At 42.8% G+C, this 23161-nt stretch overlaps 1 protein-coding gene across 8 annotated transcripts in view; it reads left to right on the forward strand.

Annotated features, from left to right (window-relative positions):
- EBF1 (EBF transcription factor 1) overlaps positions 1 to 23161 on the forward strand; it is a 376209-nt gene that overhangs the window by 289996 nt on the left and 63052 nt on the right. For all 8 annotated transcript variants that reach the window (XM_053665916.1, XM_053665917.1, XM_053665918.1 and 5 more), the window contains exon 10: positions 5637 to 5763. In XM_053665916.1, coding sequence (XP_053521891.1) covers positions 5637 to 5763 — 127 coding nt within the window. The remainder of the gene's footprint in view (positions 1 to 5636; positions 5764 to 23161) is intronic.

The raw sequence follows: 23161 nt of genomic DNA on the forward strand, positions 1-23161 counted from the left end.
GAAATAGACATTTAGCCCTGACCGTTTGTGGGCTACTTTGGTGGTATTACTTTCTTAATCCTTTATTTTTTTCTCTGTATTTCATCTTATCCCTTCTCATGGGAGTCACAGATCTTGGGAGATCCCTCTTTCACCACTTACATGAAATCCAAACAATGGTCTCATGCGGGTGCCCGAGAGCAGTGGCTAATTAATTTTAAGGGCAACTGACAAAATGCGAGTTACGTATCACCAGGTTAAGAGCAGTGGCTCTAATGGATAAGATTGCTATATCTAATGGAGTCAGACATCTAGCAAAATTCTGACCTAACTTATGTAAGTATTTATTCCAGAAATATTTGGGAAATATCTCAGGTGTAGGGCATTCACTTAAATATTTTGGAGGATAAGCACATGAATTGGCCTGTGCTGCTGATCTCAGGAAGTGTCTGCTGGGAGAAATGTTGTAGGGAAATCTTTATAGCACAAAGAACAAAGGATGCTAAGTCTTACCGTGTAAACGCCACAATTATATAAATTCTTAGAAAGGCACAGGTAACTGGGGCTTTAGGGTCAGGCAGAACTGTTGGAAGAGAAGTTACACCGTCAGGGTCTTGGAGAGGAAGTGGAGTACGAGAAGGGAGCTGATGAGGCAAGGAACAGCCCGGACAGCAAAGGTGTCAGGCAGGGTTGCTGTTTGTGTGTATCCACGCGCCCTGCTCTCCAGAACGTGCGGAGGCAAAGCGGAAAGTGGGACAGAAAGCCAAATGGGGGTCAGGTCTAGGAGCACCCTGAGTATTATACCGAGGAGTTTGGAATGTGTTCTGTATGGAAACAGGCAGGTGCAACTTTGGGTCAGGGAATGATGATACAGGGAGGTTGTATTGGAAGAAGATAATTCTGGAGGAGAAAGTAGAAGCAGAGGGAGAATGTTTAGACAGCGCCATTGGACTAGTCTAAGAAATGACAGCAACCTGAATAGGAGAAAGAAGCAGAGAGACAGCGGAGTTCAGTGGGTGGGGAGGATCAGCAAGAGTAAAAGGAAAATTGACGCCGGAGGGGCGGGGGGTGCGGGAAGGGAAATAAATGTGATCCCAAGTTTTCTATTTTGGGTGTTTCAAAGGATAGCATTCCCTTAACTGAGAAAGGAAATAGGGAAGCCAGAAATGCATTGACAGGTAGGAAGATGATAAATTTAGCTTGGGTCACGTTGGAACTGACTGAGGTGGCAATTAGACGAGTGTGGGGAGATCCTGTTACTCTGTTGCTAATAAAAGTTTGGTGCTTGGCCAGAGGGATCACAGCTGCAGGTGTAGATTTGGGAGTGAGTTTCGCTGAGGTGGTGGAGTCAATGAGTAAACTCAAGAAATGTCAGGCAAGGAAAAGCAGAACGAAACTCGTGACATTTTTTACAATTAAGAAGTTGGCAGAAAGGAAAAGCTTGAAAATGAGGAAAACAGGAGCTAATGACGGAGAGCTGAGGTCTGGGAAACACTGACAGGCAGAGGAGACTGGTTCCCTTCCTCGAGTTTTAAATGATTTTGGTTAACGTGCCCAGCCATCCACGTTTTCCCACCTGGAATATACACCCCACAAGGGGGTGGATTTAGAAGGCAGTGACCAGGAAAGTACTTTGGTAAATAAATCACTGCACACGCTGCAAGTCCAAGGTCTATACTGAATGTCAGAGAAGTGAAGAAAGCGGAGACTTCCAAGACGGGAGAGAGTAGTGTCAGGTGCTACAGAGTTTCAAAAGAATGTTTATTTTTAGCTCAACTCATTTGCTGAGTGCAATTTAAGGTAGTTGAGTCAGAGCGAATCTGTCCTTTGATCACTTAGATGGAACGGTAGTTCCCGAGGTATGGTGTGTCCCAGGCCGTGCAGGAGGTAGTTTGGGATTTGACAGAGGCAGTGAGCAGGACCAAAGCACGTGGCGATAAAGCCATTCTCCATTTGTTTCTCTTTTCGTCCTTCTGAGTTATGTCGTTGGGGACAGGCTCAGTCGGGGCAAATGAGTCTGTAACACCTAACAGTAACTGGCTGGAATTTAACAACATCAAGTTAACTTTAAGATTACTGTCTATCGTACCACCTTAATTTGGCCAGGGATACCCATTTTCTAGGTAGTGATAGCAAGTTTCCTTTTTATAAAAAATGTTTTAAACAGAAAGGCAATTTTGAATATATGAAGTACGTGGTCATACAGGTGACCTATGTGTAAATATGGCAAAACTGAGAAAGTGGTGTTCCAGTGATGGATGTTTGGAAAATGTGGACTCACGAGAGCCCTTCCTCCTTCCGTTGCATGGAGTGGCTGCCTTTGTTCGCCCAGGTTGGACCATGTAGGAACTATGTTCTGGGTGTGCGTGTGTGTGTTGGGGGGACTGTTGGGGGTACCTTAGGCTCTAGACTTCCAGATCCAGACTCTGTCTTTCCCCTAAGATGTGGATGAGCCCATTTTAAGGTTTTATTTATTTATTTTTAGAGAGAGGGAGAAAGAGAGGAAGAGAAACATCAATGTGTGGTTGCCTCTCACATACCCCACAGTGAGGAGCTGGCCCACAACCCAGGCATGTGTCCTGACTGGGAATTGAACCAGTGACTCTTTGGTTTGCAGCCTGCACTCAATCCACTGAGCTATACCAGCCAGGGCTGGCTGGGTCTGTTTTTGAAGCCACTAGAATTTTGTGAATTGTTGTGTCCTTAGGTCTTACAACAAGAACATTGGCTTGAATTGACCACTAGCATTCCCTTGAGAAATGAATTCTATGATCCCGTGAGTTATTGGTAAATAAGCCTAAGCTTTCAAACTGATAGAAGTTAGAGAAAATGTGTTTCCTCTGGAAGCCATCAACTCCACGTGTCAATGCCAGAGACTGTTCCCAGACCCACGTCCCCAGAAAGAAAAGTGTCGGCGAGTTCATGCTCCAACCATGATTCACATTCACCTCACTGGCGGTGCGCAGTTATTTCAAACAGAAATCTCTGCTTTGGCTAGGGCAATTGACTAGAATTGAAAATGAAATTATACATGAAAATTTGGTTCAGTGCTGTGAGCCGAACGCTTTCTGCCAACTCCCCAGTCTCAGATCAGTTCCCGAGTTTCCTCACAGGCCCGGCTAATCAATTCACAAAGCCTGTGGATTGTGTTCTCAGTGTAACGACTCATAGGTCACGAGTCCTCGTATGTAAAAAGACATCTTCACTCATCTAGTTACTAATGTCTTTCCATCTTTAAATTTTTTTCCCTCTGAGAGAGGGCAGGTGAAGGATTTTCCAAGTGACTGAAAGTTCTTCTAAGTATTATTGTGAATTAATGTTGCTCTACCTCCTAAGTTGCTCTTAAAAATAGGAGCACGCCACCTGTGTGGAATATAACAGTGTGGCAAATTCCACCATCGAAATCATAGCCAAGAATCGGGCATAAGTGAAAAATGGATATAGTATAGGGGTAGGGGAAAAACAACACACACAGTCTGTGGATCTGAAAATTCTGAGTTTATCACTTTTTAAAAGTTTTCACACAAACAGTTTCTTCTCTCTGAGAAGATAGGATTTGGGGGGGCTACATCAGTGTTGCTGTTTGCTCTAACAGGGAGGATCATGCACAAACAACTTGGCCATTGTGATTCTGTTTTCACATCTGAAAAAAGGGATAATAATACAAGCCAGTGTTCAGACCAAAAGGATGTTTTTATGTAAAATCCTCAGGGATGCAGTGGAGACATCCCAGGACCCTCAACAAGTGTTCATGCCCAACATCATAAAAACACCATCTGAATAATTGAGATGAAACATGCACTTGGTTTTGGAAGATGATCTTTCACTGCCCTTTAGAGCCTCTCTCTTTCTCCTGGTCTCTGCACAGCACTGGACTTCATGTCCTGATGTGCTTACAGATGAGAAGAGCAAATGAGCAGGTGCAGAGGACACCGGGGGGGGGGGAGACAAAGAAATGGAATAAAATAGACCTAATTTAAAAACAATGGCGATCTGGGCTATTTGGCAGGGAGCAGGGGGTGGGCATTGGGGAATAGCCCCTTATAACCTCCGCAGTCACATAGGGCTTTTCTGTACCACAGCAAGATGTAACAAAAGGTATTCCAAAGGACGACCTTGATTTATCATGGCTAAATTACATGATATATACTTCGCTTATGTTATAAAACCTACAGTGTGCATCTCAGAAGAATTCCAATATGAAAAGAACAAAATTTGAAGTCGGTATCTTTTGTGGGCGTGCACTTTTCCGGATAAGTCCTTAGCCATCCAGAACACTTAGCCGTGGAAATGAACTCAGTCTCCAGGGGTCCCACACGAGGATGGTTTCCCTGAAGTGGCTCTTGTATGTCCCCACAAATAGCCCACAGAGTCTGTGGAAGAAGATTGGCATTTCTAATTAGTAAGTTTAAAAGATGTTTATGCAGACAGCCTTTTCTTGATGTGTCAAGAAAGTGCATTTGACAGAAAGGACTTGTGGACTTCAGCATTGTCAACTCTCTCCCATTCTCCTCCCCAGGACCTGGGTTGGGGCAGTTCACCCAAGCAGGACCCAGGGGCTGGTACCCATGGGTGTCACCCTGCGTCTCATGGTATCACCTGTGATTTTCTGGGCAAAACATTTGCATTGAGCCTGGCTTATACGTGAGAACAAAAGCCCTTTCTAAGTTACACCCATAAGAACAGCACAAACATAATTCAGGACAAACTCAAGTGATAACCCCACTGTGTACTGACTCAGTACCACAAATACTGAGCTCAGTGAATGTAAAAAGAAGTCAAGCTGTGGGCAACTGCAGACACCACAGAGAGAGCATATAGAATCCAGCACCCTCAGAGGTCAGCCAGGCAAATACCAGGGCTGGATTTTTCAAAGAACCAGATAATGCCAGGTTTATGGCTACTAATAACATTTTAGTTATATAAACAAAGATAAGAGTAATAAAAAATGAATTCTGCTTCTCGGCGTAATCTGATTGCCAACAGGGTTCAGAAATGAGCTTTCTCACTGTGCACGTGGCATTGTGTAATGGACCAGTGGTCGCTCTGCAGCCCCCTCCCCAACCGCCCATTTCCCTTTTATGGACACTCCTTAGTTCTGCCAGATCCATAAGCGATTCCAGGGAGGCAGGTTAAAGCCCTTTGATTGTGCCTCTGGTAGTTAATGCACCAAATGGTCTTTAGGGGCATTTCATATGCTCTGCAGCTAATCAGAGCGCCTTGGCCCGGTGATTTCCTACCTCTGTGTTTTCCACATGTTTAAGGGCTCAGTTCAAACACCAGGCCCAGCGGCTTCTGGGGAGGCATGGCCCAGCTCAGTTTGGAGTGGGGTGCCTGCTTCGAACAGAGATTTTCCAAAGGATATCCTGTAGTAGATAAACCATGTCATTAGGCCAGGTTCCCTCTCCCACCCAGGAAGCAGAGTGCCTGCCGTGTAGGAAGGCTCCGATAAAGTTGTTATGGCTGTGCTCGGAGCACTCGTAAATATTGTCTGTCATCAGCATCTCTTATACAGGTTCCATCGAGATTGTCTTGAAACACTGACAGGTTAATTATGTGTCTTAAAGCTTTGTCGGTTGAGAGCTGATGGGAGAGTTGCAGAATGAGTCCTTCCCATGCTACAATGACAACTGTTTTCTTCCGAATGTCTCCCCTAGTTGATCACTCCTCATGCCATCCGGGTGCAGACACCTCCTCGGCACATCCCCGGCGTGGTGGAAGTCACATTGTCCTACAAGTCCAAACAGTTCTGCAAAGGGACTCCGGGAAGATTCATTTACACAGGTAAGACCCCTGCAGGTGGTGAAGGCAGAGCTGGCTTGGCCTTGGGCGTCTGTGACTTGGTCTCATATGCATAAGTGTGTATTTTATGTTTAAATCTAGTTTCTGTTGAGACCTGCTTTCTGTCTCTATTTCACCATTTATATGACCAAATGAGTTGCTGCTATTATTATTATTATTATTATTACTATTATTACTACTCATCTGGTTGCATTTTTTGAATGATAGGATCTGTCCAAATAATTGGTTGGATTGCTGAAGAAGCAGCATGAGAAATAATGGAAGGGGAAGGGGCCCTAGACAATCTTGAGTCTCTCTGTATTTGTTTGCTTTATAGAGTTACGGATGTGTTTTAATGAACAGTATGGCTTTCTTCCAACCTGGTCATAGCTTTTGTGTTATGGACAATTGGTAGTTTTCATATTTAATTCTGGGTTGGTGCTGTCTCCCCCGGTAAGCTGCAGTTAGCACATGGACCTGCCTGTGGTAGGAAGCCAGGGTCACAGGGTGAATGTGAGTTCCCTCCCACGGATGGAGAGAGCAGGCAGGTTCTCTGTGGAAACACATCAAGTTCATGGTCCGAGTGTTTAATATTTACTTTAGGAGATTTTCAGATTGTAATACGCCAACCAAATACCCAGGGATCTATTTACAGTGCAGATTTAGATTCAGTAGCTCTAAGTGGGACCCAAGAAACTGCATTTCTAACCAGCTGCTAGGTGAGGCTGCGTCTGGTCCAAGGACCTCAGTGGGACTGCTGATGTTCTAGGCCCTCTGCTTGGTAGCCGTCATCCCTGCAAAGTGCGTCTCCAGGAACGGGTCCCACGTTTCCATCTTCATTCAGTAAAGGACCGGTACAGTGAAGATAAGTCTGTTAACATGTCCTACTTATAACCATACAATTCGGTAGAACAAATCTTATTGTGCTGTGACATTTTACCTCAAAGCATCTTCCCTTTTGAATTTTAATACTAGGAACAAAACCAGCCATGCTTTTTAGTCTCTCTTTCTCTCAAAATGATAAAAACAATTAATGCATCCTGACCCTTGGAAATGCCTCCCAGCCCTTTAAACAAAATGCAGGTTTGGTGCCTGCTTGACGATTAGTTTTAGTTAATTGAAAATTATAGGATTGACCCAAGAGGAAAATTTTGTTTGCACTCCAATCACTTTTACAAATTAAGGAAAATTACCACAATTTTGTTTAGCTAAGGTTTCACACTGAGTTCAAGAAATTAGCTCAGCCATCTCCACAAAGTCAGCACTTTGTTAGTGAGCACTTGAAAAAATAATAGTCTATCTGGACTTGTGTGGTGTATACAAACCAACCATAGAGAAAGCTATGATGCTTTATAGAAGTAGGCCAAGTGTTTTTAATTAGGCTCATTGGTTCAGCGTAAGTTTTGAAGAACAATCAAACTAGCAGATTAGCTGTTTCTTTTAAAGCTAGGATTTCTTGCCATTCATTTTTCCCATGAGAACTTTCACATAGCACTTATTTTTTTTTTTTACAAGCCTCATTATAGGCCTGCAGGAAAAGGACCAATTGAAACTTCTGATACTGTAACATTTCCCCCTCCATCATTCCGAGGGATGGGAGTTTTTCACAATGTTCCTCGCTGAACTTGGTGTTCTGGAACATATTACAAAACCACGGAGGCCAAATGTTTTCTCTGAGGAGTTTGGACTCTGTTTTTGGCTGAAAACATTTAGGCCTTGCTGGCTGCTTATTTACTCTGCTATTAAGAACAAGAAAAGGAGAAGAAAAAGAAGAAGAAAATGTTGTGGGGTGGGAGGTGCGCGAGGCAATCAGGCATGATTCCGCCTTGGTGACAACGTCCCTGCCCATTAATGGTTCCATTTTGTGGTTAGGTCTCATTTAGAAGAAATTATTTTTAATCAGTGTTCAACAAAATACCCCCTCGAGCCACCTGGCCATAAAAGTTTTTTTTTTTTTTAAATCATCCCCATTAAATTACTTAACTTCTCAAAAGAAAATAGCTTGGGACCCGTCATTATTTGGAATTTTTTTTAACCATTAAAAAAATTGCCATCAATTTAAAAATCACATCTCAGAAAACCTGCAGCATAAGGGAATTAAGATCGAAGGTAAATGTGGCGATCTGCAAATCTAGCAGAGTAGTTGAGAATAAGAAATTTCTGGTGTGCATGCACACTTGTAAGTGTGCAGGAAATTTATGGGAAAAAAACACTTCTCCTGACTTGTCCTCAGACTGGGCCACAGACTAGAAGAGTTGGTTTTTGAGTATTCTAGGAGACAGTCTAACCTCTCTCCCTGTGTTGAAAAAAGAAAAATGTGAAGGGGGAGGGATTAGTCCAAGAACTTGTCTGAGTGACCCGTGAACATGGACATGGTGTGGGGATTGATTGTGGGTGCGGGGTGGGGGGGTGGGCTGGGTTGGGGACATGAAGGGGAATATTGGGACAGCTGTAACAGAATGAACAAGAATTTAAAAAAAGAAAAATTTGAAGAAATTGGCATAAAAACTTCCCCACTGATGTAGTTGGCTGTTACCAGTCCCAGTGACATGACATCATTCTAGCAAAAGGGAATCTCTGTCCCATGGCGAACGGCACATGGGACTCTTGATCATTAGCATTAAATGCCCCCACCGAGGGTCGCTTGCTGGTGGCTGGTGCCACTGCCAGCTCCTGTGAGTCACGCAGTGCACCTCTCTGCTGGTCACCGGTTACTAGCGAAGGCATCGGGTTGGGTTGTAAATGGCAGGTGGGCATCCCCCCTCCCCTGTCCACCCACAGAAGCTCACACTTCATTTTCTTCAACATCCACAGCATTTCAAGATGTGAGGGGTGGTTGTCTGGAAGGGGAGCCAGGCCTCTTGTTTCTTAATGGAATGTCACTTGGAATTTTTCTCTTTAAAAGAAAGAAAGAAAGATCCTCAGACTGAAAAAAAAAAAGCAGTCCAAACTAAGGCAATGTTGCTGCTTTCTGCATGTGTGTGAGAGGGTGGTAGGTGGGTATAGGTGGAAGTCTCTAAAAATCCATAATTGTAAAGAAAAAAACGAACCAGCCAACAATAACCGAGCCAGGAACAGCATGCCCTAATCTATGCAAATAAAAGCAGACTTTTGGGGGAGGGAGGGGGGAATTCGACTGAACACAGATTTGCCTGCAAGCTGGCCCCACTTGTGAGGACTGTGAACGCAGCTCTCTGTCCTCGCTTCTCAGACCAGGGACATGTTGGGAATGCCTAGGCGCCAGATGTGCGGGTCTCTGGTGTCTGCCCCACCAGAGCAGGGAGCAGAGTGAGTCCCAGCTTATTAGATCACAAAGTTCAACAGCACTGCCGGGATCTTATTTACTGTGGCCGGTTATTCTTACGGCAACCCAGGGCAAGGCAACTTTAAATTCTAAATGTTTTCTAATACAAGGAAACAAACACCCTTTCCGAGATGTCTGGACCGTTTTCAAAGCCCTATAATTGGCTTTCTGGGCTGTCAGTCCGGGAGGAAGCAAACCCACCATAAACCCTTGGTGCTGTGCAAGGGGGTCTCCATAGCACCTTTGTTATTCCCCCCAGCTTGCTTTCCTGCGACTGTGACCTCTTTAAGAGCCACGGATCTTTTAGAATTGTAATCTCTCCTGCTAAGTGTTAAGCAATCTTTGGAGCTGATAAAAGACTCTTAGGAGGCATTAGCTGCCTCTTCAAAGTTCTTAGAATTGGTTTTCCTGTTAAGCAGGGGCCAAATCCAAAACGCAGCCTTTACTTCATTCTAGTTGTTCCTCCAGCGGAGAGGCTGCTACCTTCAGGGAAAATATAACCAGACAAATGGGCCGCCAGGATGACGTTTGTCCAGCTTAGGTGTGCACGGAGAGCCGTATGCTGCCTGCGCCCCCTGAAGCTGGAGAGGGTCCCAAGGGATGGCCATCTGATGGCTTGGATGTTTGCTGAGGTCACTTTGGGTCATGTCAGCCTCCAGGTCCCCCCCCATTCTAAACACTGTTCACCAAGCTTACTGTCCCCATAGAAGGACTAAACCAAATCCCTGTATATTAGTCTCAGAATTAACTTTGAAGATAACCCTTCCTGGAAATACTTCCTATTTGTACCTCATGCCCAAGATAACTTTGCACATCTTAGGGGCCGTTTTAGCTGAATCTTCTGTGAAACCTGAAGAGAAGCACCAGTCTTTCAAGGATTCCTTTTTTCCCCCCTTTTCTCTGTTTGCATTTTCCCCTCCCTCCTGTCCTCCCCTCTTCTTTCCCCTGTTTTATTACCTGCCTCCACACCCCATTCTTTCCTTCCTCACTTCCAAGGAGACGGCGTAGCCTAGTGATGGATCCTTGGGTTCAAGAGATGGCACGTGGAGGTCCAAGTCTCAGCAGTACTGCTTACTAGAGAGGTTATTTGGGGGATAGTGGGTGACGGCTCCGAACCGCAGTTGCCTCATCTTTACAAGGGAATAATGCCTCGCTGGGGTTGCTTTTAGTATCAGGGAAATGTATGTAAAGCATCTCACATGAGCATCTAGACAGATATTGGTAATCTGCATTAATAACTGATGGCCATTCTTATTTACTTATTCATTTGTTGCCAAGTCCCTACCATGGTATAAATATTTTACATATATTGTTTATCTCTTCTAGCATTTCCCTAGGCATCTGAGAAATATCCTTTAGGAATTTTAGTAATGAAACTGCAGCCATCAGTAAATTTTTTAAAAAGTTAACCCCAAACCAAAACAAAAAGAGCAAAGTATCGATAAGGTAGAAAGCAAAAGATTTATAAATGTGAATGCAATAATTTTGATATATCCGATATGTTCTCAGGAATGGCCTTAAATAATAAATATTATAACAAGGTAGCCAATTCGTCAAGTTCTCTGGTCTTGATTTTTCAGAAACAACATACGTCTCTTCTAGTTTTCATCCCAAATTCCAACCACACTTCTGGAGATCTTAGCAACATGATCCATTCAGTCTGTACCCAGCTTCCTTAAAGGTTTTTGAGTTATAATCAGGTTCAACTCTGCGTTCAAGAGGTTTCAAACCAGAAAGCTCTGTTCTGAGTTCTTGGAAACCTCCTCCGCAAACGCAGTCTGGGGATCAACAATCATCGGTTTTAGGTGAGAAGCGGAGAGTTTGCACCTCATGAATCTCGTGTTCCTCAGCCTCTTCTTACGTTAGGTCGTTGCTTCAATGCCAGGTTGAGCTTCCAAAAGGCCACTCTCCTAACATTCCTCTGCTGAGAAACCCTCCCCGTTTGCTCACTGTATGAAACGTGTAGCTCAGACCCCGTGGCTTGGCCCACGCAGCTGGTAGAGCTCCGGGCCTCGTGCCTTCTCAGCTCCTCCCTAACTCTGCCTCCTCACTCTGCCTCCACTCCCTTCATATGAGGCCACTGTGGACACTGTAATTTCCCTGTAAGACCCAGCTCATGCTCCACTTCCCCTCTGAAGGGTTGGTTCTCTGGCCACTGTGGGGTAGTGGGCAGAGCACTGGGCGGGAACAGGCAGGTCTGTGCTCCGGGTCCAGCTCTGCTGCTCACTGCCTGCGAGACAGGACGGGTCACTCACAGGCTCCAGTCCCCAGTTTCTTCATTGGAAAAGGAGCTGGTCGGCCGGGGGACTTTGATGTTCCCTGTGGCTCATCTCAGTCCATTGGAAGAATCTCTGTCCTTGGATCTCCTCTGTCACATGTGCCTAGACCACTCACCCATTCACTTCCTTATGCCCTTAGCTCCCCTGAGCCGGCCTTAGGTAGACACGTCACAGTCCACAGGCTCCTGAAGGAGGGCCTGTCCTTCCCCAGCCTTGTACTACTTTCCGCATTGTGACAAAGCAGCTGACTGAGTGTCTTCCTAACAGTGGGTGTGCTCCGATAACTCATCAATGTATTGCCCAGGACTGACGGGTCCTCGTGGGTCTTTCAGCTCTGGATGACACACAATATAAATACGAGCTGTTAATTAAGCATCTACCCCTTTTCACTTGAAGTTTGACTTGAAGAGAACCCAGTAGTTGGGGTTGTTGCTAAAGCAAAAATGGGAGTGGCTCTCTATTATGAATACTCTTTTTTTTTTAATCAGTAAAATGATGTTTTAACAGTACCTTCGGGTAAGGAGGAAGGAGGTCAAAGTAAGCGGTGAACCCCTGATAGTTCCCGGCGTGGTATGAGTGCTCCCTAAAAGGAACCTCAAACAGAAAGAAGCAGGCAATGGAATGCTTTTCTTGAAAATCCAAAGATTCAGTCCCTAGAACACATTTTTATTGGTATAGTATATGTCCCAGCTTTCATGTGAGTGAAGACATTGCTTCTTTCTAGGCATTAGAGTAGGAATCAGATTCTAATTCTGGGTTCTAATTCTGTTCTACTGTTTTGTTACTTCATTCACTCATCTCGAAAAATATTCGTGGATTGCCTGTTCTAGTGTTGGCAATGTTTTAAACTAGTTCTAGAAAACGTTCTAAAATGGTATTGGGCAAAACCAGACATAGTCCCTGTTTTTACTGATCTTATACTCTAAAAGGGAACACAAATGTTGACAAGCTTACTATTTCTAACCTGTTAAGTTCTCAGAAAATTAGGAACAGACTCGGGGAAGCATGTAACAGGGGAGTCCAGCTGATCAAACAGATATTTTCTCTCAGGAAAGGTGCAGTGAGCTCAGATCCAGAGGATGACTAAGAGTTAACCTGGCAATCAGAGAAGGGTAGGGTAGGCTGGAGTTGGGGAAAGAGAATGTGTGGCCTGCTTAGCAGAGAAGAGCCGGTGAGGAGGCACTGAATGGAGGGAGTGCGGCATCTTAGAATGTTGTAAAAATTCCTGGAAGCCTGGAGAAGTGGGTGGGGACAAGCCAGGGCAGAGCCTTATAAGCCCCAGGGAGGAGTTACTTGAGTTGTCATCTTAAGAGCAAGGGACAGTCCTTGACGTGTCAGAAACGATAGGGGGACACGATCCTGTCTTTATTTGTGGGAGAAAACGGCAGCTGGATGGAGCATAGGCAACCAGACCGGATGTCGGTGGATCTGTTAGGAAGTCATTGCAGTTGTTCGGGGCAGGGACTTGGGTGGTCATGGCTGGAGGTGGAATCAAGTGAGAGGACCCAGGAGGTATTTAAGAGGAGAGTGGACAGGATGTGGAAGTGGGTTGGCTGGATGTGGGGGTGAGGGAGACAGCAGGCTTAGGCTGCCAGTCTTGGCTTCCTCAGCTTAATAGGTGGTGGGGCCATGTTTTCCCTGCGATGAAGACTCCCAGAGTCTTACAGTGATAAAAGAAATGGACACGAATGTGTTTTGCAAGGGATAATATTCTACACATACATTAATTGCTGTAGAGATGGAACTAAGCAAACTTGGGGGGGAAGGGGGGAAAAGAGGCAAGAGTGTGTGTTCTTTTCCATCAGATTGGCTCCACTCAGGATTCAGCTGAAAGAGGGCTATGTCGTGAGCCTCTGCCTTGGGGGTGTCCTCATGGGAAAAGGCCCAGGAAGAAAGAAACATTAACAGGCTGCTCCTGTCCACATGTCCTGAATATTATCCCAGATGAGCCATTTACACAGAGAGAAAAGAATTGGAGGCAGAGGGAAGGTTTCTTCTCTTTGCTTTCGTGATTCGGCGGTTGCATCCCAAGCCTTTTCTCTGCTGAGGGGGATTTTCTCACAAAATACGATTGCTGCCCATCTGACGCAGGCCAATGTCATTGGTGATCCTGAACCTCCTGCTCTTTGCAAAGGTAGACACCGTTGATGCCATGACGGGGACAGCAAGACTCACAGAAGGCCCCCATTGTACTTCAGTGGCATCTGTGAAATGAAAGCCGATGCTGCAAAGAATAAAGCTAGTCTCAAGGAGGCATATTATTTTGCATATTTTATGCACATACTTTCCAAGAAATACAACCTTTATTTCCTATTTGGAGTGGAGTGTAATCAGGACATGAGTAGCTAGTGTAACAGGATCATTAAAAGGGATATTTTCACCGACATGAGAGGTCTAAATGGCCACGAGGCCTTATATACAGCCTTGGCTTTTTCCTGTCTCCCCAGAGTTAATAAGTGATAAGGCTGGGAGAGAGATAAATCACAGAAATCCCTGTCCAAAGAAAACATATTGACTACAGCCAAGCAAATAACAGACCATAACCAACAGTCCCATTCATCATTCATGTAATAGGGATATAAAGTATTTCCTACCCACGAAACCATATAGAAGGAAAGGCAGATAAGCTTCCCCAATCTAAGGCATGTGATTTGGTTATTAAGGGACACGAACTATTTGTCACATGGCTTTAATCTTGAAGATGTGTTGCCATTTCTAAACTATAAATTTCTGGTCAGGGATTAGAAAGCTATTAACAATAAAGGTAGAAACTGAGCTTTATATGTATTCTTGCCAACGTAAAGCAATACCTCTAATCTGTTTAGTATGATATAACATGATTTGGCTTTCTAAGCCAATAAACTATTCGGAGGTTCTCAGGGCTTTCGTTTTTGATTTCTGCCCGGTATCATGATAAATTAACCCTTCAGTTTTTAAACTCTCTCTCTCCCTGTTTAACTTTATTTTATTGTTGACACTATTACAGATGTGCCCATTCCCCGCTCCCTGCGCCCACCCTGCCTTCCCTCTGGCCCTCACCACACTGTTGTCTCTCTGATATCCTAGGGATGCTGGTTGGGAGGGAGCCTGAACTAAATTTCTTTACGTCTCTCCTAAGATTTATTCCCAGTGTTGGATGGAGGATTACATTTGTTCGCGTGTGCAGTGGTTTGGTTGCTAGTCTTTCTGTTCGTTTTTCACTGAGTGATATAGGGCCCACCAGAGCACTAAAACTTTGTGTTTTTTTCCTTTATGGCAATGTAGTACATACTGATTTTCGATAAGTTAGAAAGCATCAATCGAAAATAATTAAAATAGTAAAATTTCCCACATTTCTATCAATCTCGAAACAGGAACACTCAGTGAACATTAGATGTTAGTATTATTTTTAATGGCATATGTCTTGTCTTTTCCTATGCATATATCTGTCTCATGGCCAAAGTAGGGTGATACCTTACATATGAATTTGTTTTTCACTTAAAAATGTGTCATCAACACCAGGAATTGGAATCAACACTAAAACTGGAATCAATTTTAGTCTTTGATAATTAGTTTACACCTCAGCATAACCGTATAACAAGATACGTCCCTGTTTTCTTGTTAAAGCATAAACACCTTGAGTTTGGGTTCTTGTCTTATTTTTCCTGAAAACCTGCAACCCAGGGTCATTAGTCCTATACTCACGTTCTTTGGTGGCCACATGGGTTGGGATTCATCAGCCATCCCCAACTGCATGAGAGTACCCAACCCTGAGGGCTGACTGGTGTCTCAGACCTTGGGCCCAGCTCCCGGAGAGCACACTCGTCTGTAGCGTGGGAGCCCTTCACTTTCATCCTGAACCAACTCTGGGGGTCAGTAAATTCCATCGATTTGCCTCCTGCTCTGTGAGGCAGTACTTACTGTACTTCCTGTAACAAAGATGAAGACTGTCTAAAATGTTTACTATATCTGAAACCTAAGTCAAATAGAGTAACAGTTGGTAGGTACATTTCGGTTGTTCCCTGAACCACCACCCTCCACTGGAGACCAGCATTTCCCGCTAGTGTGCGGAGCTCCCTTTCTCTCCCCTCCACCAACCGGATTTCCGCCCCAGTGGGCTTGCAACAATCTTTCTGGACTTTTACCCTCTCGTGCCCTCCTGCCCCCACTTCCTTTCAGATTCTCTTCTCTCTCAGTCTTCTTCCTCTTTGCATTACTAGATGTAAAACATGTCTCCCCTGAGAATCTGGGCTTTAACATGGGCTGCTGGTTTTATCATCATCAGCCCATGTTAAAGACAAGAAAACTTCGAAAGATGAAATGACTCCTTCATGGATAAGTAGTTCATAAGTGGAGGAGCCAGGACCTGGATGCCGTTGAGGGAGACCAGAGTCAACCCCGTGGTAAACCTCTTGGGGTGCTACTTTATTTCAGAGTGTTCGTTTTTGGAGTTTGCTCGCTCCCTCCAACTGGAGTGTGGTGATGGTAGACAGTGGGTATTTCTAGGATGTGTCAGGTCTGACAGATCTGGAGCTGCCTGTTTTAACCAAATCATACCCTTATGAACATACTGCATTTTATATAGAAGCTGTTAAAAACACCGAAAAGTCTGAACAGATTCATTACTCCATCCCTCAAGAAAATCATTGTATTTTTAGTACTTAAGAATTTTAGAGAATATTTAACATATTTTTATTGTGTACTCTCATGTCTTTTTATCTGAGCAAATCACAATATGTTTATATAATTTTGCATCCTGCTTTGTAATTTAAATGGTAAAAGAAACATTTCATCTGTTAGTTCAAATTCTTCCTAAATACGTTTTAGTAGGTGCATAATAGTCCATTTTATGGCTATGTTATAATTTACGTACTCAATTCCCCTATCATTGGATAGCTACATCTTTCCTTTTGTAGCCCTTTTAACATCATGTATGAAAAACTTTTATGTTTTACGGCCACGTTAACCATATACACATATTTATAGATAATAATGCATTATCAAATGTCTACTTTAATATTTCAGATATTATTTTACTTACACTTAATATCACATACATAATTTACATTATTTACAAATACAGTTGACCCTTGAACAACACGGGCTTGAACTTGGAGGATTCATGTATGTGCGGATTCCCAGTATAAGTAAGGGGACTCGTGCAGTTCAAATCCGTGTTGTGTTTTCAAAGACCAACTATTGGGAATCCACATATGTGGAGGGCCAACCTAAGTTATACTCAGATTTTAGACTGTGCAAGGAGTAGACTGGCACTCCTAACCACTACATTGTTCAAGGGTCAGCAGGATCGTTTTTCCACTTTTAGGCTTAAACTTTATAGCCATATTCACTATCAGCATTTTTTTAAAAAATCGAAACCAGAACCATTCGTAATCCCATGATGTTCTCTTCTAGATTGTTTGTGACTCGGCTCTTGCTGAATCTGTGCATGATGCTTTCACTGGAAATTTTATCCTAAGCCATAAGTTACTATTCGCTTTGTTTAAATCTCCCAACATAACCACTTTCAACAATGTTCTAAAAACTGATCTTTGTAAGGCTTATTTTGAAGAATGCTTGTAATGGCAAGAAGCCATTGTCCTAGGAAAAATTACTACATTTATGTTAATTTTCTATTCTTCCTCCTTATTTTGACTAACTTCTTCAGCTCACCTCTGGAAACACTCAGAACCCCCATCAATCATGGTTGTTCTGTGCTTCAAACAGTACTTAATTTCAAATAAGGTAACTGAGAAAGTACCTTGTCATACGAGAGACTTTCAAACTATTCAAATATATAACAAGAGAACTATTTTTAAGAGGTATATTCTTTCCATGTATTTCAGCACATTGATATTTCTTTCCTGTTTTCAGGGCATATGCCACATGCAATCCTTGGTACGAATTGAATACTATACCACATAGTATCAGTATTTTTGATTTGAATTAAAATACGCTCATTCCCATAAGTGGCCCTCATGTTATTCAGGGCACCGAAAGTGCAGGTGGAGACCTTCTCATTAATGTCAGATTGGAGAATTTCCGCCAAACCTCTCTATGGGTGGCGAGGGCATAGAGAGAGACCTGGGCTCCCTAAATCGTGGGCAGAAACAACAGGATAGCAGACTTCCCCTCTTACCCACTGATCTTCAGCCTCAAATATAATTGTTCACCCTTTTCCTGTTAACATAAACTGTGGTTCACTTCTTTACATCATGGGTGGAAGGCCTGACCTGGGCAGAGCCACCTGGGATCAGCCTTGTGGTTAGCATCAGGAAGTCCCAACCCACAGTTACTATGGAGTTAATTTAGGTCTTTGTTTCATGTCAAAGTGTATTCACATTTAAATATCTGCACAGGGTAAAGCCTTCCCAGTCATTCTACACATGTGCATCGTTTCCTTTTAGTGTTAACTGATTTTTTTTCAATATTTGCTGGGGCCAGGCTGACTGTGAGGTTATCGGGAGGTTTGGGTGGAAAAAAACTGTCTCTGGAGAATTTATTGTGAGCACATTTGTAGTCTCGTACTTCTTCAATTTCTTCGAGTCTAGAAAGATGAAACAGTTGCACTGGTTAGTTCAGGTGGCATAGGAAGATCATCTAAAGGCTTGGAAATTTCACTTAATAAAATTATTAGCATCCAAGCTAAAAGATTACTGTGACTTGTCAGAATGTCCTGTGTCAGGAGCCAAAGTGCAGGCTTGGCTATTGAGCCTCTGCGTGACTTCTCTTCCTGTTAATGCCTGCGCAATTGAGTAAACTTACTTACATGCAGTCTTCACAGTCGACCAAGTCTTTCCCATTCAATTTTTTGTTTGTTTGCCTGTAAGGCAGGAGGGACAAGCAGTTTTAGCCCCATTTAAAAGTGTGAAAAATGAGGTTTAGAGAGAAGTGGTTCATTTAAAGCCATTTAGGTCACGTGGTAAGTGGGTCTGACATCATATCTGTATTGCTCCAAATAATTGATTATACTTTATGGCATCTCATATTTTTAATCTACAAAATGGACTTTCACTACTTTTACTCCCCTTCTTTTTTTTTTTTTTTTTAGTTTTCTATGAACATTAATTAGATTGGGGGTTTCTAGAGTCTTAGGCTGTCTCTCTAGCATTGATGCTTAGATCACACGAAACACTTTTATTTATAGCACCCCTGGCCGATATGATCCAGATTATTTCTTTGTGTGCTTGTGTGTAGTCTGTGTCTCTTGCTAGAATACAGGCTCCATGTGAGCTGTCTGTTCTCTACTGTATTCTCAGTGCCTAACACAGAGTGGGAACACTCCATACTTATCAGTCAAATCAATGAATGAAAGAAAGTATAAAGGAATGACTGAAAAATTTGACCATCCATTTGTGGAATGTGAGCCTTAAAGATAACATAGTTACCCAGGTTGTTGACATCTTTACAGATGATGTCAACCAGCCTGCCAGAGTTGAAAAACTTGGCTGAAGCCATTCAGCTAGTGATAGGTCTTTATACCAGAGTCCTTTTCTTTGGCCTGTGAGCAGCAGGTTTATCTCCACACTGCATATATATATTCCCTGTAGGCTCATTTAGTTATAAAGAAACCATAGCTGTAGATCTCTGGAGGGAAGAGGCACCCCAGTTTGATTACCGGCTCAGTCAATTTCTAGCTAGTTTCTTAACCAGTCTGATAATGTTTCCTCATCTGCACAATGGGGGATGACACCATCTCTGAGGCTTGCTGTGAGGATTCCCCTGATAAGGCACGTGGAAAGCTTAGGTCAGTGCAGGGCATACATTGGCGCTCACTTTTGGGTAGGTCTTATTTAGAAAGGATTTGAGAGAACAGGTTCCTGAAAGTCTGACTTTCAGAGATGAGGAGCCCCTCAGAAGTAGCATGGACCCATCTTCCCATTTTGTAGAGGAGGCAACTGAAGCTTTCTCAAACCAATACATGATTGATTTCCGTATAGAACCAGAGCAAATCATATATATATTTACTAATTATTTTGTCAATGGACTTCCAAATACACAAATATATGCTACATCACACTTTTTGCATGTATATGAAAATCATTCAAGGAAAAGGTGAGATAGAGAAGGTTTGATTCTTTGGCCCTCTAGTATATGATTTTTGAAAAATAGTGTCACCTACATTATTATTCTGGTCTTTTTACTTCCTTGTCTTTCTGTTGACATAAGAAGGAGCTTCTCTTCACTTCTGAGTAAATCAAAGTCCAGCAGAAAAGGCAGGTGCCATTTTCACTATTGGTGACACGGAGTCATGTAATTTAAGGATATTTCCTTCATCCTGTCTTTTTGTCAAAGCCCAGCTTAAAAATAGGACATCTTTCAGACACTACAAAGCAGCCGAGGGACTTCTCTGGGCTGGAGGATCGTTTTCTCAAGGTCCAGACTGGGGGGGGGGGACTTGGCAGGATCCCCCTTAATATACCATCCCCTACCATCCCCTCATGCATAGCACCCGTGGGCACTTGGGAGAGTATTTTTTCTCTACCACAGAGCATCTGTAGACCCTCCATTCTGCCTCTAATCCTCAATTCTCTGGATTAGAGTTTATTAACTCACGTGATAGGCTTTTTTTTTTTTTTGCATTTGGTGACCTTTCTCTTAGTGATTTGGAATCAAAATCATCATCATTAGGGTCAATGAAAGAGAAGTAGTTGCAAGATAATGGTAATCAGGGACGCGATGAAAACACACCGGGAAGAGATCCCTGCCACGTGCCTGGCACAGTGAGGTGCTCACTGCCTGCGCGGCTGGTGATGAATGAGAGTGTGGTCATTGTGAGGCTTGTCCTGCCGCTTCTGGTGTGGAGGGTATCACCACATCAACGGCATATCCCAATTCATTAAAAAAAATGTAGATCTTGCCCTGGCTGGTGTAGCTCAGTGGATTGAGCACGGGCCTGCAAACCAGACAATCGCGGTTCGATTCCCAGTCAGGGCACATGCCAGGGTTGCAGGCAGGTTCCCTGCAGGCCAGTTCCCAGCAGGGGACGCACGAAAGGCAACCATACATTGATGTTTCTCTCCCTCTCTCCTTCCCTTCCCCTCTAAAGATAAATAAATAAAATCTTTAAAAAAAATGTAGATCTTGTAAGTGGGTTCTGATTTAAGCCTTACTTGGGCCTTTTATTAGAAATCAAATAAAAGAGATTTTTTTTTAGACCTTCCCTAAAAGGGTACTCAATTGTTGGTGAAAAGCAAAAAAAGAAGGAAAAAAAAAAAAGCCCAGTTGTCCATTGATGCTAAATGTAATGAAGATGTAATGAGTGGAATGAAAAGTAAAATATATTAATTCTACTTTCCTGACTGCAGCTAATTAAGGGTGGCTCATTTAAAAACAGACCTAATTTAACTGCTAATATAAGTATTCAATTAAAGTTGTTCCTCCTGCTTTCTTGTCCTCAAAATACTTTTTCATATATTTACGTGTGATGCAGTCATGGTGTGAATCCTTCTAGGGTCCACGTTATAATGGAAAAGAGGTTTTAGGACTTCATAATTGGCCAAATTAAATAACATGTACGTAAATGGAGATTTGAATGTAAATTGGGTACTGCAATGCTATAAGGAATTGAGCCCCTATGTCCTGATACCTTTCAGCCAATCAGAATGAAATGCTTCCCATTTTATCCTATACCACTTAGCATAGTTTATTGCAATATTAAGTACATGTTACAAGAAGCACATTGTTGTTTAAGACTCATTGATTTAAGCAGAACTATTCTTATAAAGTTTCGTAGGCTTTTACATAAAAAGTGAAGAGCCCATATAAAATTATAAGATCTTAATGTAATGTAACAGCCTATAATATAATATTCTCCCATTTTCTAGAGAAGCCACCCAAATTTTTTAATGAGTGTATTAGAACTACTGTTTGTGAATTCTAGGATGTCATGTCTAATTAGACTTAATGGATTTAAGTATTTTTCTAATGAAATCTGTAGCTTAAGTCATCCGGGTTATATTCCCCATCCCCCTGCCCTAAGAATGATTTTACTTTATTTTTATTTGGGGTGGCATTAAAAAAAGACATGAAAGACTATGATTCTGCCTCATTCTCAGATGGATATAGTGAAAAAATACAGTGCTTATTATGAAGTTAATGTGAATTACCATGTAATTACTACGGGCTGCACTATAATGATTATTCAGTTACCACTGAGTATTTTCTGCCAAGTAACACACATTAGTTCATAGGAAGCATAGAATTAAGTCATCCCGGAACTCACGGAGGGAACATATTCCTGATCTCTTTCCTTAAGTGTAGGCGCTGCTAATGTTAACATCTAGATAATCAGGCTTGGAGCAAACCCGCAGCAGAACAGGGTATGAGTTTACATGATTTGATTTGCTGATGTTTTAAACACTTAGCAGGAGAGAGCTATAGAAGCCAATTAAATCTCTCCAAGGTGCACAGAGTTATCTCCTTTGTGAGAAACAATTTAAGGGGATTGCATTGGCTCTTTAACTGGAAGGGAAAAGAAGCATTAGGAATGAAATTTCAGATGCAAAGTGCTGATCAATCGTGCCTTTGCCCGTGTTTTTCAGCTCGGCGCTCTTCGGGCTGTTGCTCTTTGAAAGGATTTGCACTTTTGGTTTGCAAGCCCAGGGTTATGTTAAACTTTTCTCCACGAAGTGTTTGTTCCTTTGGCTATTGATTACCGTGTGCCTGTAAACCAGGCATTTTGTCTAAAGAGTAAAACAAAAACAAAAACAAAAAAACCCCCATCCCTTCCAGACACTGCATCTTAGTTAGTGTACCGGAATTCCCAGTTTAAAGTAATCACAAAATTTATGGAGAAACGGATAAAAAAGGTTGTAAAATATCGATTGGGGGAAAATAATAACACAACTCATCTATAATAAGAAGAAAAATGAAGCAATAATTCAGGGGGTATTGAGCGGCTTGCTGCTGGGAGTATTGATCCAGTCCTTTACGGCGTAAGATCGCACCTGAGATTGCTCTGAAAGAAACAACAGCATTCCTCCGCTCATTATTTCCCAGATACGATCGCCTTGTTACACGGGCCCTGCAGAGTCGGGATTGTTGCAGCTGGGAGAGTGGGACCCGCAATAATAATAATAAATAAATAAATAGCTCAGAAATCTATATTGCCTTAAAGCCACTGTGCCTGGTCTTAATAACACACTGGCTCTGATTTTATAAGTTCTTCATTGCCTTCTAGGAGCTAATGGCAGTTCCAATGCCATGTGGCTTGTTTAGGGACAAAAACAGATCTTCATCTCACGTAATGGGCTCTCTGTGTGGAAGGAGTTCTTGTCTTGGCTGGAGAAGCTGGCATCTGCAGGGTGTCTCCCTAAGTCCCCAAACTGGAAACGATCCACTTACGCCACCTTGGCCTCTGAAAAATGTTGGCTTATGGTGCGACGTGGCATTGTTTTGTATTTTCAGACAAGTTTTTGACGAGGCAGTGGTGCTCTTCCCGAGCAAAGTCTTTCACGTGGCCCAAAACTTTGGAATTCACATTCACAAACCATGAGTTTTTAAATGTATCTGTCTATAACTTCTAAGACATTAAGTGACAGATTAACTTGGCCTTGTGCTGGCCTTCGCAGTCACTCCTTAAAAACGGCAGACTGCATTTCATTCCCGAGGAATTCTAGGCTCTTTCTAGACTTTAAGATGATCTTGTGAGGAGTGAATATTTTAAAAAATATTTTCAAATATTTTGCTCTCATGCTATTGGTTATGGAGGAGAGGATGCAATAATATTAAAATTCCAGTTTAATAAAACAGTTCTTATGCCTGCTATGTTCCTGGCACCTTCTTGGCTCTGTGACCCAGAAAAGTGAGGTTCTTGCCCTCAAGACACTTACATTCT

Source organism: Artibeus jamaicensis, unplaced genomic scaffold (genome assembly GCF_021234435.1).
Source record: "Artibeus jamaicensis isolate MK-2021 breed Jamaican fruit bat unplaced genomic scaffold, CSHL_Jam_final contig_432, whole genome shotgun sequence".
NCBI classification, from domain to species: domain Eukaryota; kingdom Metazoa; phylum Chordata; class Mammalia; order Chiroptera; family Phyllostomidae; genus Artibeus; species Artibeus jamaicensis.